The 20,798-nt window shown below is 46.9% G+C and overlaps 1 protein-coding gene across 4 annotated transcripts in view; it reads right to left on the reverse strand.

The window, feature by feature from the left end:
* otofa (otoferlin a) overlaps positions 1-20,798 on the reverse strand; it is a 470,909-nt gene that overhangs the window by 25,561 nt on the left and 424,550 nt on the right. For all 4 annotated transcript variants that reach the window (XM_078541508.1, XM_078541509.1, XM_078541506.1 and 1 more), the window contains one exon: positions 18,499-18,597. In XM_078541508.1, the coding sequence (XP_078397634.1) occupies positions 18,499-18,597 (99 nt within the window). The remainder of the gene's footprint in view (positions 1-18,498; positions 18,598-20,798) is intronic.

The following is a 20,798-nucleotide window of genomic DNA, read 5'->3' on the forward strand; positions in this document are numbered from 1 at the left end:
CTCCACCAAGTGCTCCAAAGCTTTTCACCCCCACCCCCCGGCACGGACTGCAAATTCATGAGCATTTTAGTGGACTGCAGAACAGTTGGATGACTGCACATGTTGTACAATCTTCTCACCAAACCTGACCATGGAGCAGTCACTGGAGGAGGGGCTCACAGCCCCTTGCAATGTCATCATCCTGGTTTGGACCAGTCTACCCCAATGGTTCAAGCTAACAGGGCAGCCTTGCAGCGCACTAATCTCTGGCCATCCAAGTAGTGACCAGCACTCTCCAGGAAGTGTTAAGGGGCCATCATACTTAACCAGGACAGGTTAGTACACCCATGCTAACCACGTGTCTCTCTCTTTCATCCTGCAGGTGGAGTACATCAGGATCATGGAGCCTGGTGAACTAGCTGTATGCCTGATGGCCTACAGAGCATGAAGCATGAAGGAGGAGGGAGCGACTGAAGCTCCTGGCTGTGCAGAGGCAGGAGCAGCAAATCTAGGAAGAAGGGGCGGCTGGGGATCCCACACATGCCACCCAAGAGCCACAGCGAGCTGTCGCTGGTCGACGCCTAGCTATACCCAGGGTCTACAGGCGCCGCCTTTCATTCCTGCAGATGACCGAGAACCAGTGTCGCTGAAGACTGCACATGTCTAGGGAACTGGTCGGTCACATCTGCCAGCTGCTGCAGGATTTGGATCCATGGGGATATGGAGGGCATCCACTGTCAGTGGCCATCAAAGTGACTGCGGTGTTCAATTTCTATGCCAATGGCTCCTTCCTGGGTTCCACAGGTGACCTCTGTGGGATTTCACAAGCCTCCGCCCACAAATGCATCCATGAGATCACGGATGCCTAATTTGTGAGGGCAACACAACTTTGTGCATTTTGCTCGGGACCAGGACAGCCAGGATGCAAGAGCGATTGGATTCACCCAGACCTCAGGTTTCTCACAGGTTCAGGGTCCAATCCACTGCACTCACATGGTGCTCAGATCTCTGTCGCAATGCACTGTGAACTACAGCAATGAATGTGCAGCTGGTGTGCGGCCACCAGAAACTCATCCTGCTGGTTTCTAGGGAATGTGCACAACTCCTACATCCTCAGTCGGTCACAGATCCCCGAAGTCTTCTAGGGTCCACAGAAGCTGCAGGGTTGGCTCCTCGGGGACAAGGGCTACCTGCAGAGGCCGTGGCTGATGATACCCGTGCAGCGGCCTCAGACTGCAGCAGAGTGAAGGTATAACGAGGCTCATGCAGCAACTCGCAACTTGGTGGAGCAGACCATCAGGATGCTGAAGATGAGGTTCTGGTGCCTGGACCGGTCTGGTGGAGCCCTGCAATACAGTCCGCATTGCCATCGTCTGCTGCGCCCTTTATAACCTGGTGCTCGAACAGGGAGATGAGCTGGTTGAGGAGGAGATGGAAGAGCTGCATGTCTCCTCTTTTGAGGAGGACACTGACGGGGATGAGGGTGAGGAGGTCCTCAGAGGGATGATAATGGGGATGAGGCCTTGCACTGGGTAGACGAGGCAGGCACGCTCGGGAGGCCCTCATAGCTGCTAGATTTGTGGAGGATGATGACGACATGCAGTGAGGTGACCCCACAGATCCTCACATTGCATCTATGAACGTTTGACTCCAGCCTTGCTTATGGCAGTGCGAATACCCTCTGTGAGAATGCTCCTGTCATGGAGAAGCAGTGGAGGCCCTAATAGTCACTCGATTGCAGGAGGATGATAACGCCATGCAGTAAGGACGCTCCATAAATCCTCAGATAGCCTCTGAGAATTTCTGATTCCTGTCTGGCCGAGGGCAGCTCGCTTGCGCTCTGTCATTAGGGTCACATCATAGAGACGCAGCCATGAAACCTTAGAAGCATCTGATCCTTTTGTCTGCCTTCAGCATCAGTGGTCACAGATGCTGAAGAGATGGGGGTCAGCCCCTCCTTGAAAGTGCTGAGAGGATACCGAGACTATGAGAGAACTCTGTGGTGCCTGCCCATAACATTCTGGCAGCAATGACCAGAACCGCTGAGGTATAGGCACAGTGAGTGCGAGGCTGGATCATCGCTGTGGCCTGAAGGCACAGAGCACAGGGAAGAGGCCCTGGACTGAGACACCTGCCTTTATCTTGTGCAGAAAGTTTTAATATCTGAGTGACAAGAACACTGCTCATCAGAACAAGGAGCCATAGACAGGTAGACATTCTTGGGAGTTTATTGACAAAAGAGAACATTATGTACAAGTGATTAACACCCCTGCCCAGGCTGTGCAACTAATTCTCCTTAACTTTCCTAACTCTGCTGCTACGTCTTGGTGCTCCCCGGACATCCACAGAGGAGGTGGGGGCAGCCTGCTGACAGCTATGCCCTGTCTGTGATGACCTTGGCCGGGGTCCTATGAAGGGCTGAGACTTGCAGGGCCCCAGCCTGCTTTTGGGGTCCTGCTGTGTGGCAGCGACACCCTCCCTAGCCTGTGAAGCTGGAGCTGTGTAGGTCACAGAAAAAGGGATTCAGATGGGCCAGACACTCCCAGATTCACCTGAATGGATGGCCCCAGAGTGTGCACCTGCTGATCCTCCTCCCTATGGGGGCCCCAGGCTTTCTCCTTCAGGAGTAGGTGTACTGGAGTGTGATCAAGCTGCCCGGCACCCATTTGTGTACACACTGTTGAGGGGGCCACTGATGGCTTCAGCGATGGAGTTAAGCCCACGCAGCAGCACAAGAGCGACATCCTGGACCAAGGTCTCCATGGCAACCGTAATGCTACCAGTGTTGACCTCGGTGAGTTGGCATGCCAGCGCTGTCACCTCAGCCTGAAGACGGACGGACTCCTCCATCGTGCCCTGCAATCTGAGGAATGCAGCGGACATCCCTTCCTGATGTTCCTGAGTTTGCCTTTGCAGCTCCAGCAACTGTGACATGACCCAGTCCAGAGGCTCATCATCTGACCGGATGCAGCAAATTCCTGGCCTCCATCAGTCCTCCGAGTGCCAGGAACCTGGGAAGTCCCTGCCGTCGCCTGCTGTGTATCAGACAGTGCGATGTGCTCAGCAGATTGTGATCCCAGGGCTACTGTAAAGCTAGGACCCACCGAGGTGTGTGTCTCTGCGCTGGTGGAGGGTGTGGGTGAGCGCTGTGACAGGACTTCAGGGAAGGTGCCTTCAGATTCCTCGCCAGAGGTTTCTTCAGGGCTTGATTGGAGGCCCTGGGTCTTGGACTCTGTTGGCTGTCTGGCAGATGTGCCTGTGAAAGCAAGGGGAGATAATTAGTGCAGGGCAGTGGCCTGTGAAACAGGACACATCACTCACAGCATAGTTGTCTGATGGATGTTGCACTGCTGGATCCTCACTTGGTAGAGCAGCGCCGACCTCACCGTCAGCACAGGACCGGTCCCAGTCATCGCCGGCCAGCTGGATGGCTCTGTTTTCAAAGTCTGTGAGGACCTTGATTTCAGACATTCCTCCACCGGTCTGCGACCTCTCCCTCTTGTTGTGTGTCAGCTTGTCCTGCATGGATAGAGATGGAGAGAGTGTAAGCAGGACGCCTGCCAGGCCAGATGATAAGTATGCCTGGCATGTGAGGGCGGTGAGTGGTGCCATGCACGGGATGAGGACAATGAAGGTGTGTGTGAGAGAGTGAATGGTGATGTCCCTTGAGCTGGCAGTGAGTGAGGGCCCTGTGGATGTGTGATGGGTTTGTGAGTGTGTGAGTTGAGAGCGATGAGAAGAGTGACTTACCCTGGCAGAACGGAGGAGATCATTCATTCTCTTGCAGCGCTGGGTGGCTGTCCTCTTTTGAAGAGCATTGGTGCTGACCACTGCCACTGCCTCCCAAGCAGGGTTAGCGCTGTTGCTGCCCATCCTGCGGCCAGAGCGGGGGGGTAGAGGACATCCCGTCAGGCCTCCGCGGAATCGAAAAGGCGCTTGAGGCACGCGTCGCTGAACCTTGCAGTTATAGCCTTCTTCAGTTTCAGGGCCTTGCCTTCCGTACAGCAGCGGTGAGCTGGAAGCGCTGAGATGTGCGCTTACTGCTGGACTTTAAATATGGTGCCCGGTGTGATGCAGCAGCTGGGTGATCACGGGTGGGAGAATGAGAGCCATGGAAATGGCGTGTTTCCCGGGAGTGCATAATTAACGTGGCAGGTTTATGACGTACAGCGTGAAAACCCGCCATTGCAGCTGTCGTTTTACCCACCCGCTACCTCACTTAGTGCAAATCTGGGATGATTCTGCCTTATGTCTAATTCTTCTAAAAATTATTCCAGAGATTTGGGCGTTCCTGCCAAGGCCAGCATTTATTGCCTGTCCCCAGTTGCCATTGAGGGGACGGTGGTGAGCCTATTTTTTTGAACCGCTACAGTCTATGTGGTGAAAGTAATCCCTCAGTGCAATTAGGGAGGAGTTTCCAGGATTTTGGCTCAACAATGATGAAGAAACAGCAATATATATCTCTCTAAGAATGGCGTGTGATTTGGAGGGGAAATTGGACATGATGGTGTTCCCATGCATCTGTTGCTTTTGTCCTTCTACGTAGTTGGAGACCTGAAAGATGCCATCATAATATTTACTTCTAGCATTCTGTTTAGTCATTCTGAGAATTTATCAGTCTTGTAAAATTGATTTTCCATACCCTGTTGGCAAGACTCATTAAGTGCTCAAATTCAAATTGATGAACTGAAATAAAGATTTCACAGCAGTAGCTTTATCTACAATCCAATCTTTATGTTTAGGCCCATTCGTCGAGAACTCAACAGCTATTGCTCTTTAAGAATCTTCTCCCCCTATACTCCTGTCCCAAAAGTGAGCGTAATGACCATCTTGATGATTCAAAAACCTCATGATGCCTGGGAGAAAAAATGGCTGAAAGGCTATGATCAAGTGTTTTATGATCTTGTCATTTGGAAAGGACTAGGTCTCTTTCTCAACCTTGACAGTCAGCAATGATATACATTTTCATTCAGTCATGCATACCCCAAAAACATGCAGCAAGCATTTTGCCCCCAAGCAACGTAAACTTAATATCTAACTGCACTGCAACATCTAACACCACCATTACAGCAAGTCCCTGTTATGAGGTATGTTTTCTGTCAAACACAAGAAACTCCATTTTATGTTGTATTTTATGATGTAATTATTTTAAAATAAACCAGGCAGATTTTTACTGCTTATTTTTCCAGTTATCAACAACATCCATTAAAGTGATTTCAGCCAGACACTGACTTGTCCAGTGAGGATTATGAATTTGACGATGTGTTTGATGTGGACCAGGTAATTTGTTCTGGTATGAAACCAGCAGTATTTGTGTTTGAATCGGGCTATGCTTTTCAAGCAGTATTTCAAAGCAGTTGTATTGAACTGCACATTATGGATTTTAGTGGATTTCTCAGTCAGTCAGTGTCTCTCTGTTTAAAAATACGCATAAGCTCAAAAAACATACCTCTTAACACAGTAAGGCTGCTGTTAGAGTAACAGTAAATAAACTAACAGAATATAATCATTGTTTGACATGGCCCATGCCAAAAGATAATATTCCTGTGATTCTAAGAAACAAACTATTGATCTACAAACGTTAAAAATGACCACTTTTCATGGAAAGAGGAAATAACATTAAAAAAAATCCCATGGACTTCATTTCATTTAACCCTTTGAGTACTGATCCTAACATGTCGCGTGGTCTGCTCGATTTGTTTACGCTGCTATTGGAACAGTCTGAAATAGCTAGATTGTTTCCAACCAAATTATCTTTTTAATATTACCCTTTGTTGTAACAAAGGGCCAAGCGGCGATACTGCTCATCAGGAGTTTCAGCAGCTTCCAAAACCATGAGCTAGCAGTCATCGGTACCATTAGAGACATTTTCCCTTCTGCTGTATTCATGGAGTAAAATGAAGAAGTTTTCTTTTAATTAGATATAAAATACCTAGCACTCCTCAAAGGGTTAAATGCCTTTAGACAATTTAAAGTTAATTATTGACAGGACTGATCTGTTTCACATCTCAATCCATATCAAAGTTGCCCACCGAATGAAGCCTGTGGTGCTTTGATGGTTTGTTCTCACCAGCCTAGGAGGGCCTCTTTAAATGCTTCACAACAGGATTTTGCTACAATCAGCTTTCTGCATCGATATGATACAATCCCATTCATTAGTAAAATATTGGTGAAAGTACCAGAGAAAGTTTACAATTAGAACCCCTGCACATGGGTGTTTAAAATATGGCAATAGAACACAAGGTAATTGCACGGAATATTGCCTTTGAACTGATTCTAATTTCCACTAACTCAACCTCCCCTCTTTGCAGATGGTACTCTTGGGTAATGCGTTGCACATAATCATGCATGACTAGAACTGGTTGCAAGCAACATGGCAATTTTCATTGCATAAACATGTCGTCCAGTTAGGTGTTAAACATGTTTATATGACAGCAACAGCTGAAACAAACACAAAAGCATTGATAAATTAGAATTTCTCCAATTTTGCTAGCTCTCTTTTCATCTGACATGTTAATGTGAACCAATAGCCTACAATTTGTTAAAACAATTCTTTTTGGTTCCACGTTTCTTCGTTCTTTCCATGGGGTTTTATCTCTGTGCAAATTCTGACATAGCCGGCGGAGCGATCAGTGGGGGGAGGGGGTTCCAAATACTTCCAAGGTTGGGATGTTGAGAATGCTCTGTACTTCGCTGATGGGAGGTATAGTTAATGTGGGTAAAATGAAAAATATTGCTTTTTTTGCTCTAATGCAGAGGTTCTCAAACTGGGGTCCACAAAATCCAGGGGTTCGTGACCTGTGCCAACCCACAGATGGGCGACTGGCCAGGGCGTTGTGGCCATGAAATGAGTGAGCGGTGGGTGGAGGCGTGTTCTGCTCCCCATATACTCCTGATTCTCCCCCTGCTCCTCGGGTGCACTTTTAATGCTCCTGTTCCCCCAACACTCCTGCTCTCTGTGCTCATGCTTTCTCCAGGCTCCCTCCCTCCGCAGGTTCCTGCTCCCTCCAGACTCTTGCTTTCCTACTCTCCCCAAGCATCTGGCTTCTCCGGTCTCTGCTCTTCGCATGTTTCTGGTCTCACTGTGCTCTCCTCTTGCTCCTGTTCTCCACCCCCCCTCGCCCCTGGGGCTTTCTCTGTGTTCTGCTCTCCCTGGACTCTTGCAAAGGTAGACAGACTCTGCAGCAAGAAGCAATCACACCCACCTTACTGATCTTGATAAGTAAATACCTGTTTTATTAGAAGTATTATTAAAGCATATTTTCTATGTAGCACTGTCATATTATGGGTATTATATTAAATTAAGTTTATTTGGGGGCTCCATGATTACTAATTCAGTTGAAAAGGGGTCCTCCAACCAACCAAAAAGGTTTGAGAACCATTGCTGTAGAGGTGCAGCCTACCCAGCCTAAGTACAGGCCATGATAATCAACTTAAATGGATGCCTTCAATGTCATGCTACCTTGCCTTCTGAAAACTATTCACATGCTCCTCCAAGTGGATAAGTTACAGAGACGGCAGATATCTGAAAATGGGTCACCACCCACTCTCACAGGGGGGGTAATGGTGTGGGGGTTTCAAGGAGGTAGGGGTGGCAGGAAGTTGAATTCTGAAAGAAGGGAGGAAAGTAACTAATGAAGGTTCAATGTTCACTTTCTTCTTTGCAATTAGCCGGTTCAATTGATCATCTTGTAACTTTTAAATTTTAAATTTAAAAAAGCCAATTTTAAAAAATTGATTTAATTGCTTTATTTAAAATAATTCTGTTTTAATGTATGCTATTGGCTACCTTTATGAATGATAAAATACTCATTGTTATTATTAGGAAAATATGTTACACCCAAAGGAATTCGAACAGATGACTGTTTGGTATAATCCATCTTCATGAGCTGTATGAAATTTGCCCTATATTGAGAATGTGCACTCTCTTTACCAATCTGAGTGTTTAGAGGCAGTATTGCACCAAAAAGTACTACAATGAGTGGTTACTGAGAGTCAAACCAAGAGTTTCCAGTATGATTTAATGGCCCCAACTTAAGTTTTAAGATATTACAGTCCACAAGCAAATATTTTGGTTACTTTGTTGCATGCTCTTTACAACAAAGACCCTGCAGATTTCATCCAAAGTTAATTTAAGCACCGGTCATGCATGGGAATATGTACAGTCATGCCAGAAGAAAACATAATTTAATCCCGCTCTCTCTGGAAAAAAAACATTAAATAATAATGCATATTATAATGCTGTTACCACAGATACCATACCAATCATATTTGTAGCTCTTTTCGGTTACGCCTTGCCATATTTTACACTCTTTACTTGTATCATATCGCTGAATTATTGACTGATCTTCAATAACGAAGATCAGTTCAGATTAATGATATGAATTCACGAGGAGTTATTAGTCTTTGCCCTGGATTTGTAGACTGAAGCTTGCAAGTTATACTGTGGTGATTATTTAATGCCTCTGTTAAAATAGTGGACAAAGATATTTCATACAAACTAATATCGGGGAATAAATGATCTAAGGTTATATTTCCAGCTGAAGATGCTGGAGAGGAATGTCTTTCATTCAGAGCAACAGTCTGAGGAAACAAAAATCCAACAAACTAACACATTGAAATGTAGGTATACTGCCACTGGTGAACCAGACAAATGTAGGTATACTGCCACTGGTGAACCAGACAAATGTAGGTATATTGCCACTGGTGAACCAGACTCATGGATTGGCGTTTATATCAAACTATAAGTGCTAACATTGTTTTTGATTCATCAATCTCTAAAGTTAGTAGTTTTTTTGTTGATCAGCTTTCAAGATTTGTGCAGTCTGCCTTTGTGCTTAAGTCCACTGATTTGAGTTAGCTGAGTGTCAATCATTTAGGTTTCAGCCCTGTTCATTCCAATGTTTTATTCATGATGTTATTTACACACTGAAGATTATCTCTGATATGGTTATGAATGGAGACATCTTCACTGAGGCCACGAGGGGATCTGTGTCAATTGAGAATGTCTGATAACCCATTATGACACCTTAAGTCTTCCAACATCAAGCAAAATGTAATAAAAGCCCCATCAAGGGCAGGGGATCAATCAGGAGATCAATCTGGACTTGTAGGATTCTACAGTTACAGGCCCAGAGAATGCTCCAGAGAACGATACATAAAGCATACTATTAGAGCACTAGCTGAAACAAATTTATACTCAGCTCATTTAGTACCTTCTATACAACTTGATGCCTGCTGTGCAAGTCAGATAATGAACAGTAAGGTAGGGTGAGGAGAGAATTTTGAAACTGAACCACATTCAAAGACTGTGGAAGGCTACTTTGATAGGAATTAAACATTCTTCTCAAATGATAATTTGCATACATGAATAGGCATACACAAATGCATTTAAAAAAAGTTCATTTATGGGATGTGGGCATTGCCGGCCAGGCCAGCACTTATTGCCCACCCCTAGTTGCCCTTGAGAAGGTGGTAGTGAGCTGCCTTCTGCAGGCCCTGTGGTATAGGTACACCCACTGTGCTGTTAAGGAAGGAGTTCCAGGATTTTGACCCAGCGACAGTGAATGAATGGCGATATATTTCCAAGTCAGGGTGGTGAGTTGCTTGGAGGGGAACTTCCAGGTGGTGGTGTTCCCATGTGTCTGCTGCCCTTGTCCTTCTAGATGGTAGCGGTCGTGGGTTTGAAAGGTGCTGCCTAAGGAGTCTTGGTGAATTCCTGCAACGTATCTTGTAGGTAGTACACACTGCTGCCATTATTCGTTGGTGGTGGAGGGAGTGAATGTTTGTGGATGGGGTGCCAATCAAGTGAGCTGCTTCGTCCTGGATGGTGTCAAGCTTCTTGAGTGTTGTGGGAGCTGAACTCATCCAGGCAAGTGGGGAGTATTCCATCACACTCCTGACTTGTGCCTTGTAGATGGTGGACAGGCTTTGGCGAGTCAGGAGGTGAGGATTGCAAGATTGCCAGATACTTGTCGTAGGATTCCTCACCCCTTATCTGCACTTGTAGCCACAGTATTTATATGGCTTGTTTCTGGTCAATGGTAAGCCCCAGGATGTTAATAGTGGGGGATTCAGCGATGGTAATGTAATTGAATGTCAAGGGTCGATGGTTAGATTCTCTCTTGTTGGAGATGGTCATTGCCTGGCACTTGTGTGGCACGAATGTTACTTGCCACTTGTCAGCCCAAGCCTGGATATTGTCCAAGTCTTGCTGCATTTGGACATGGATTGTTTCAGTATCTGAGGAGTAGTGAATGGTGCTGAACATTGTGCAATCATCAGCGAACATCCACACTTCTGACCTTATGATGGAAGGAAGTCATTGATGAAGCAGCTGAAGATGTTTGGGCCTAGTACACTGCCCTGAGGAACTCCTGCAGTGATGTCCTGGAACTAAGATGATTGACCTCCAACAACCACAACCATCTTCCTTTGTGCTAGGTATGACTCCGACCAGCGGAAATTCTTCCCCCTGATTCCCATTGACTCCAGTTTTACTTGGGCTCCTTGATACCACATTCAGTTAAGTGCAACCTTGATCTCAAAAGCAGTCACTCTCACCTCATTTCTGAAGTTCAGCTCTTTTGTCCATGTTTGAACCAAGGCTATAATTAAGTCAGGAGTTGAGTGGCCCTGGCAGAACCCAAACTGGGCACCGGTGAGCAGGTTATTGCTAAGCAAGTACCACTTGATAGCACTGTTGATTTACTCCTTCCATCGCTTTACTTCTGATCAAGAGTAGACTGATGGGGTGGTAATTGGCCGGGTTGGATTTGTCCTGCTTTGTGTGTACAGGACACACCCAGACAATTTTCCACATTGCTGCGTAGATGTGTTGTAGCTGTACTGGAACAGCTTGGCCACTGGCGCGGCAAGTTCGAGAGTACAAGTCTTCAGTACAATTGCTGAAATATTGTCAGGGCCCATAGCCTTTGCAGTACCCAGTGCCTTCAGCCATTTCTTGATATCAGGTGGAGTGAATCGAACTGGCTGAAGACTGGCATCTGTGATGCTGGGGACCTCAAGAGGAGGCCGAGATGGATCATCCACTCGGCACTTCTGGCTGAAGATTGTTGCAAATGCTTCAGCCTTGTCTTTTGCACTGATGTGCTGGGCTCCCCCATCATTGAGGATGTGGATATTTGTGGAACCTCCTCCTCAAGTGAGTTGTTTAATTGTCCACCACCATTCATGACTGGATGTGGCAGGACTGCAGAGCTTAGATCTGATCCGTTGGTTGTGGAATAGCTTAGCTCTGTCTAACAATTGCTGCTTATAGTGTTTTGCACATAACATCCTGTGTTGTAGCTTCACCAGGTTGACAACTAATTTTTAGGTATGCCTGGTGCTGCTCCTGGCATGCCCTCCTGCACTCTTCATTGAACCAGGGTTGATCCCGTGGCTTGATGGTAATAGTAGAGTGGGGGATTTGGGGGAATGATAGAGACCATGAGGTTACAGATTGTGGTTGAGTACAATTCTGCTGCTGCTGATGGCCCACAGCGCCGCATGGATGCCCAGTCTTGAGTTGCTAGATCTGTTTGAAATCTATCCCATTTAGCACAGTGGTAGTGCCACACAACACGATGGAGGGTATCCTCAATGTGAAGTTGGAACTTTGTCTCCACAAGGACTATGCTGCAGTCACTCCCACCGATGCTGTCATGGACAGATGCATATGCGTTAGGCAGGTTGGTGAGGATGAGGTCAAGTATGATTTTCCCTCTTGGTAGTTCCCTCACCACCTGCTGCAGACCCAGTCTAGCAGTTATGTCCTTTAGGAGTCGGCCAGCGGTGGTACTACCGAGCTATTCTTGATGATGGACATTGAAGTCCTCCACCCAGAGTACACTCTGCACCCTTGCTGCCCTCAGTGCTTCCTCCAAATGGTGGAGTACTGATTCAGCAGCTGGGGCGGGGGGAAGGGGGGTTTGGTATGTGGTAATCAGAAGGGCATTCCCTTGTCCATGTTTGACCTGATGCCATGAGACTTCATGGGGTCCAGAGTCAATGTTGAGGACTCCCAGGGCAACTCCCTCCCGACTGTAAACCACTGTGTCGCCACCTCTGCTGGGTCTGCCCTGCCAGGGGGACAGGACCTACTCAGGGTTGGTGATGGTGGTGTCTGGGACATTATCTGTAAAGTATGATTCCGTGAGGATGACTACGTCATGCTGGTGCTTGACTAGTCTGTGGGACAGCTCTCCCAATTTTGGCACTACCCCCCAGTGTTGGTAAGGAGGACTTTCCAGGATCGACAGTGCTGGATTTGCCATTGTCGTTTCTGGTGCCTAGGTCAGTACTGGATAGTTCTTCTGGTTTCATTCCTTTTTGTGACTTTGTTGGATACAATGGCTTGCTAGGCAATTTCAGAGGGCATTTAAGAGTCAACCACATTGCTGTGGGTCAGAGCAGGTAATGCCCCTCATGGTCATCATTAGACTTTTAATTCCAGATTTTTATTGAATTCAAATTCCACCATCTGTTGTGGTGGGATTTGAACCCAGATCCCCAGACCATTACCTTGGATCTCTGGATTACTAGTCCAGTGACAATACCAGTACACTACCGCCTCCCATCGGAAGATGGGAGGTCTCCATTTGATAAGGTGCATTATAGGAAACCTATAATAAAAAAATAAAGTACAAGAGTAAATATTGTGACATGAATAGAAAGTTGACAGGAAACAAAGGACTGGTGAAAGGTTGGAAATAATGACCGAAATTTTCCGGCCCCATTGGCGTTGGGCGTCATGGCCGGTTGTAATGGGGGAGGTGACAACGTGCCGAGAAGGTCAAAAATCGGCTTCACACCGGAGTGAAAGAACAGCGGATCATCCGATGGTGTCCACCATGGCGGAATGCCAATCCCATTGGATCCAAAGTAGGGCTCGACTGGAATTGTCCCCCCACACCAGACTTACCATTTTGCCGGCAGGAAAACTCGCCGACCCACAACACAACTGGCAAGTGTGGCATGCAGGAGTAGGGGACATACCGTTAGGGCCCTGCTCAGATTGCAGACATCCGAGGAGCAGGAGATGCTGGAGCCCAGAGCTGCCGGACCTGGAGGAACACATGCATCGCATGCTGGGTTCATTCCCATGGACATGGCTTCACCATGAGGTGGGAGGCCTCTATTGATGACTCAGGTCTGCTTCGGAACATCACGGTCTTGGACATGGGCTGCTAAGGATGACTGGTGAAGTGGGGAGGGGCGAAGAAGGTCTAGTTGTGAGTGGGAGAGGAAGGTATACCTGGGGGTGGTTGTTGGGACTCGGAGGCAGACATGGACCTTGGGATTGGGAGGAGTTCAGGGAGGTCAATGTGGATGGGGGTGGGGTTCTCAGGAATGTAGGGAATGTACACGTGCACCTGGACATCCTGGAAAGAAAAAGGTTCTGGTTGGAAGGTGACAGAGGGAAGGTGGAAGGTGATGTTGCGGGGGGGTGTGGTCAACAGGGATGGGAGAAGGACATAGGTGACTGGGGGAGGGGGAAGCTGAACAGAAACGTGACGACTGCAGTTTCCCTTAAATTGGGAGTGGGCAGAGCCTCGTGTTGGGCAGGCACAGGTGCTGCATGGGAGTGTGATCAGTGGGCGGGTGGAAATGCAGGTCAGGCTCAGATAGACAACTGAAAGAGAACCCCAGCAGGCAACATTGAAAATGCTCGGGACATTGGGATGAGTGTGTGATGGAGGAAGGCTCTGCGCATGTGGGAGAGAGCTTGCACGAGGCTCCGAAAGGCCCTGACACACACACCTCTCTCTCCAGAATCACTCTTGGTCCAGCTGCATGCAGCTAAACTGCTAGTGCGGGGGTCGGGGAGGGGAGGATGCAGGTGGAGGACTCACGAAGCCTGTCAATGAAGCTGAAAGACACCATTACACATTATTCAGTGAAAGTGAATATATTTTCAGATTATAAAGTGACAAAATGTGTTCACCCGTGCAACCACTTGTGATCAGAAATTCTTAACTTTTCTAGGTCTACCACTTCTTCTAGGTGCTGCCCTGACATCTGCATGAGGTTTGGAGACAGCCTGTGCAATGGCTCTGATGACTTTGGCGTGGGTCCTTTGGAGAGCAGAGGCCTTGAGGTCCCTGGCTTGCTTTGGCTGTCCTCCTGTGAGCCAGCTGCTCTGTCTGCGGTGACTAGAGGACAAGGTTGAGGGGCTCAGAGGCAAAGGGGACTCGGAGGGAGAGGACAGCCTCAGATTCCTGAATGGGTGACCCAGGGGTGACCAGCTGCCGCTCCTCCTCCCTTTGTGTGCCCAAGGGCCGGGGAAGGAGCATTGGAGGGACGTCTGGGTGCCCTGTTTCCCTTTCACGTTGCCACTGCAGGAACTCATCCCTGGCTACCAGGATGGAGTGCAGGTCTGCGCGCATCTCTGCGTTCTGCTGGGCCAGGGTCTCCTTGGCGTCCACCATCTTTCCCAGGGAGACCTCCATGCACCCACATATGGATATCACTTCATCAGAAAGCATGCAGACGCACTCCTCCGACTCATATGCCACTCTGTTCAGGGATTCCAACAGCTCTACATGATGTTCCCCCGCCTTCTGCTGACTCTCCAGGATGAGTTGGAAGGCTGAATCCAGAGGCTCGTCATCTGACTCAGACCTCACAGATTCCTCTTCCCCAGCAGTCCTCCAAGCGCTGGGGAGCTCGGCTGAACCTGCCTCCTCCTGCTGCGGACACATGTCCGTGTGGTGACGACCAGGCTGTGAACTCAAGCCTGCTCTAGATCCAGGTCCCACCGATGTGTGTGTCTCTGCGTTGGTGGAGAGTGTGGGTAAGCACTGTGACGGGTCTTCCAGGCTGCTTATTTCCAGCTCTTCAATGGAGGAGGTGCCCTTTGGCTGCAGGTGAGGACGTGGATGGAGCTGAGGGACTGAGGGTGTTGGTCACTCGGCAGAGCTCCCTGTGAACCAAAGTAGAGAGAAGTAGTGCATGGCAGCAGAGTCAAAAGCAGGAGAGAGAGACTCACAGTTGCGTTGAGAGAGGGATGATGTGGTGCAGGATCCTCAGGTGGGTGTTCACCACCGACCTCACTGTCACCACAGGCACAGTCCACATCCTCGCCAGTCAGCACGATCACACACTCCTCAAAATGAGTGAGGAGCCTAATGTAGGCCACTCAACCGTGATCTGGGACCTCTCCCTGCTGATGTGAGCCAGCTTCTCCTGCATGGAAACAGATGCAGAGAGTGTGAGCAGGACACATGGCACTGTGCGGAATGTTTGTGTGGTGAGCAGAGCCATGGACAGGATGAGGACTTGAGCTCCAGAGGATATGAGCCTGATGGAGATGTGAGGGTGTGTGTGAGAGTTAGTGGTGTTGTCCCTTGAGCAGTGAGATCCCTGTAGATGTGTGATGGGTTTGTGAGTGTGAGAGTTGAGAGGGGTGAGGTGGTTGACTTACCCTGGTGGAATGGATGAGACCATGCGTCTTCTTCCTGCACTGCATGGCTGACCTCCTCTGTGCACTGGTGGCACTGACCACCACTGCCACTGCCTCCCAGGCCAGGTTTGTGACTTTTGTGGACCCCCTGCGGCCAGAGTGGGAGTAGAGGGCATTGCGGCGACCTTCCACTGCACCCAGCGGGCGCCCCAGAGAGGCGTCACTGAATTTGGGGGCTGCCGCCTTCTTTGCTTTCGGGGCCGTCTTGTCACCTGGAGCAGTCCTGGTCTGAAGACATGGAGTAGGCTGCGCTCCAGTGTGCTTTAAATATGGTGCCCGGAGCGTGGAAGTGTTGGGGTCATCGCATGGCGGGCAAATCCAAGCTTGCCTGCCAGCAATCTGGCTTGTTCCCCGTGACTGCATAATTAATGAGGCAGGACGTGCCGGGAATGGGACAACACAGTGCGAAAAGCTGCTATTGTGGCTACTGGGTAAAACGTCCTTTTCCCGCCCGCTACCGCACTTATTGCAGATCTAGGATGATTCCGCCCAATGTAGTCCAGCATCAGTGCTAGATCCACTTTTGTTCCAGGTACATATAGATGAGTGAGCACAGTTTTGGGGTACTAGAACAAGGGGTCACAGTCTCAGGATATGGGGTAGGCCATTTGGTACTGAAATGAGGAGAAACCTCTTCACTCAGAGGGTGGTGAACCTGTGGAATTCTGTACCACAGGAGGCTGTGGAGGTCAAGTCACTGGATACATTTAAGAATGAAATAGATTTCTAGACTCTAAAGGCGTCAAGGGGTATGGGGAGAGAGCAGGAGTATGGTGTTGAGATAGAGGATCAGACATGATCATACTGAATGGCGGAGCAGGCTTGGTGGGCCCGAATGACCTCCTCCTGCTCCTATTTTCTGTTTCGGCGTTTGCTGATGACACAAAACGAGAGAGTTTCACAAACAATGAGGAGGATTGTAAAACACCTCATGAGAATTTGTATAGTGGGCAGACAGGTGATGGATGGAATTTAATGCAAGGTGTGCTGTGATGCAATTTGGCAGGAGAAACAAGGGCCTGAAGTTTCCCTTGTCGGGCGTGAGCGATCGGCAGACCCGGGAGGAGTCAGGAAACGGGCCCCTGACCGCGATTGGCCCCCCACGGTGATTTCACGCTGGCCGGCCAATTAACAGTTAGCGAGCATGAAACGTGCGCTGAAAAGCTCAGCGTTCCTGGGGTGGGGGCAGGGAGAGGGCGGGCGATGACATCATCACGGGTGTGGGTGGGTGTGCGCTTTGAGAGAGCTCCCTAAAAGGCAGACGGCTGCCTCAGGGAGCTCCAGACCTCCAAATAATAAAATAAAGCACAAAGAAGCTGCAAAAAATGTCCACACAGTACCATCAAGCACCCGAAAACATACCTCAAAAGAACAGTCCCTAGATATTTCTTTTTATTTCACCTCCTAACGGAGATTTCATCCCGCCCTCGGATGAGGTTTCATCCAAAATGTAAAGGCCGCCTGGCCGATTGGCCCATCCGCCAACCGTAAGGTTGGACGGGCCATGAATAATCGCGGTCAATTGCGCCGTTAATGGGCTTAATTACTCGCTTAATTGTCAGCGGGCGCGCTTCCGGCTGCTGCGGGCGCCTGCTGAGTGAAATATCCCGCGAGTGCGCGATGACGTCGGGAGCCAAATTCCTCCCAAGGGATGGGATAAACTCAGAGGAGAGACCTTGCACTGCATGTGTGAATGCAGCACGGTGAAGCCAATTACATTTATAAATGGGGGACCCAGAGTTCAATGCTAAAGAGCCAAAGAGTCAGGCCAGAGTTAGAGCACTGTGTGCCTTTTAGAGCTCCTTACAGAGCCAACGTTATAGCCTTGGGCTATATAGAGCACCAGTACGTTACCAGAGATGAGCAGCTTTAATTATGAGGAGAGACTTGTGGGGCTGGGACCACTGAATTACAGGAAATTTAATGGGGTTAAGGGGTTTCTTTTAAATTATGAAATTTTTGATAGAGAGAATAGGGAAAGACTAGTTCCTTCGCTTGAGGAGTCAATGACAAGGGGTCATCAATTTAAAATTGTCACCAGACAGTGCAAGAGAAATTGGGAGCAATTTCTTCGATTTCTTGACATCTAGCAATTTCATTTTGTATTTTAATCAGGCAAACAGTTTCTAAGTTCACATTTGCTGTCATATTTTATCATTAAACACAGTTGGTAGTTAGGAAAGAATCCTTTTGTTGTATTTATTATAGGAAGTAGTTGAAGTAGAGCCTTCATCTTTTAAAATAAACATTTGAAATAGTGGATGATACAGAGCTACGAGTAAAAAGCAAAGCAGTGATTTGTTTTAGGTTATCCTAACAAAGCGCTGACATGAGTATAAAGAACTTAATGGTCTTCTTCTATATTGTAAACCTCTACGATTCTAAGGGAATTTAGAGAAACCATTTCACCCATGGTATATCATCACCCTCGGAAGTCTAAATACATAGGATAGAATCCACGACAGTCGTCTGCAAATTTAATGAGCCAAATAATGCTTCTTACTCCACATTTTTCACGTTTAATGTTCTTGGGTTGGAGCTGTGGCTGGTTGGTCATGCATCAGACCTGATCCTCAACTCTAAGCCAATTACTCAATCAAAAAGCTAGAACTATTCAGATGGTTGCAGGGTTTTACAAGAATGATTTCCAAACAAAAAGACATTTTTGGTTTTAAGGGGCTATTTCATAATTTTTCTTCATGCAGGATATTGCATTGCACTTCAAAAAAAATTGTGCAAGGAACCAGAAATATGTTTGGTATGGATTTGAAATGCAGTTAAATGCAATTGCTAATAGCTATGTTACAGAAATGTAAGATGAGATATGAATGATTGCTCAGCATAGAGGGGAATGAGCCGTGCAATGGTATCATTACCCCCTGACATAGATGTCTGACATCTTCTCTCCTGTCATGAAAGCATCATCTTCAAGAACAACGTCATCAGTGTTCCAAATAATAACACGCAGTTCATAACTGGTTAACAACAAACAAAGAGGAATTAGAAAAAAAAACACTTCACAACCCCAACACAGGTCACACAGTTGTACATACCCCCTGACAAAAATGTCACTAGATTTCTCTCCAGTGAAGTAATCATCGTCTTCCAAGATAACCTCATCTGTATTCCAAACTATCACTCTAAGCTCATATCTGGCAAGGAGGAAGGAAGACAAGGTGAGATGCTGAGGCACAAATAATACTGAATGCATAACACACCTTTTGCATTCTCTCCAGTCAGTGTTAACTTGGCACACGCAACAGAGATTCTATTGTTTTCATTGCAAATAAAAACTATGGATGGATTTCTTGCAGGGAAGTAGCCAAAGGAACAAAGAACAAATTTTGAAACTGAAATAGGGTGTGCTACAAAAACATTATCAAAGTGCCTCTAAAGTGTACTTGTTATCAATTTCTTGTAACCACTTTCTTACAGTACTGAACTACTCTACTTATTGGGCTCCACAACAACAGAAAAAACTTAAACATGAAAGCACAGGAAACAGGCAATAACAGTAAAATTGATCATTTGTTTCATTGGTACTTTTACAGTTACATCAACATTAAAGCATCAACGTTAAACTTTAATATTTTAGTTACTTTGTTGTTCAGCAGTTACCAGAACACACCAATCAATACATAGGAAAGTTGAGTTCCCAATCTAGTTTTATTGAACGCGGTGGGTGAGGCTTTGATAAAATAAAGGAAGTCATATTTAAAGCAATAAAGTATCAGTGAAGAATTAAAGAGCAGAGATTATCTATACTGCTTGAAAAATAGTCTTGACGCTACTCCAATACTTGGAAATTTGAAATATTTTAGTGTTTTTTCGTCTTTTTGTTAGAAACAATATGCAAGTAAATGTCTCCACACTGCAACTACAAATTAAACCATAGAAAAGTGATTGGTGGAGCTACAGATTGAAAGTTCCTCATATAAAATATATTAGTAATGATTGAGTGTGACACTGACTGAATATGGATTGATACCAGCACCCAGGTACTGAACACTCAATTACCATAAACTGATTTTTCTTGAACTTCGATTGCTAGGAATGGATGATTGTCCATTCTTGAGGTGGAGTTGAACTTCACTCTCTAGAAGTGCAAAGTGGTCTTTTAAACCAGCTCAGAATGTAAGGAAAGATCCAGAGGACATGGGTGCTCATTGAAGTTCATCAATCCTAGTGGAGAACAAACATTTCCCAGTTTCTGGAAAGTCAATGTTCCAGGTAGTCGAAAACACATTATAGAAATGGATGTAAATTGAATGCTATAATGGATTATAATTCATTTCCTTCCTCTCTAACAGCTATATCAGAATGTACACTTATCCGCATTTCCCCTTCAACCCCCTCACCCACCCCCAAATGAGAGTCCTTAAAATGAAGATAGCACACCAACAGGATCATTCTCTAAGTTCATTTGCTTATGATTCCTTCAAGCAAAATCAGTCCTGGAGACACAGACAATATTTTACCGTATATTTAGGTCCAGTGGATAGATGGTTTCACAGAATCATAGAATTTTAATGGCACAGAAGGAGGCCATTCGGCCCATCATGTCTGCACCAGCTCTCCAAATGAGCATTATTACCTAGTCCCATTGCCCTGCCTTTTCCCTGTATCCTTGCACATTGTTTCTATTCAAATAATCATCTAATGCCCTCTTGAATGCCTCAATTGAATCTGCCTCCACCACACTTCCAGGAAGTGCGTTCCAGACCTGAACTGCTTGTTGTGTGAAAAAGTTTTTTCTCACCTCACATTTGTTTCTTTTGCCAATCACTTTAAATCTGTGCCCTCTTGTTCTTGATCTTTTTACAAGCAGGAACAGCTTCTCCCTATCTACTCTGTCCAGCCCCCTCATGATTTTGAACAACTCTATCAAATCTCCTCTTAGCCTTCTTCTCTCCAAGGAGAACAGTCCCAACCTCTCCAATCTATCCTCATAGCTGAAGTTTCTCATCCCTGGAACCATTCTTGTTAACCTCTTCTGCGCTATCTTCAGTGTGTTCACATTTTTTTAATAATGTGGTGCCCAGAACTGTACACAATACTCCAGCTGAGGTCTAACGAGTGTCTTATATAAATTCAGCATAGCCTCCCTGCTCTTGTACTCTATGCCCCTATTAATAAAGCCCAGGATATATGCTTTATTAACTGCTCTCTCTGCTTGTCCTGCCACCTTCAATGATCTATGCACATATACACCCAAGTCTTTCTGCTGCTGCACCCCCTACAAAATTTCACCCCTTATTTTATATTATCTGTCCATGTTCTTCCTACCAAAATGCGTCACTATACACTTCTCTGCATTGGACTTCATCTGCCACCTATCTGCTCACTCCACCAA

Source organism: Cetorhinus maximus, chromosome 5, assembly GCF_964194155.1.
Source record: "Cetorhinus maximus chromosome 5, sCetMax3.hap1.1, whole genome shotgun sequence".
NCBI lineage: Eukaryota > Metazoa > Chordata > Chondrichthyes > Lamniformes > Cetorhinidae > Cetorhinus > Cetorhinus maximus.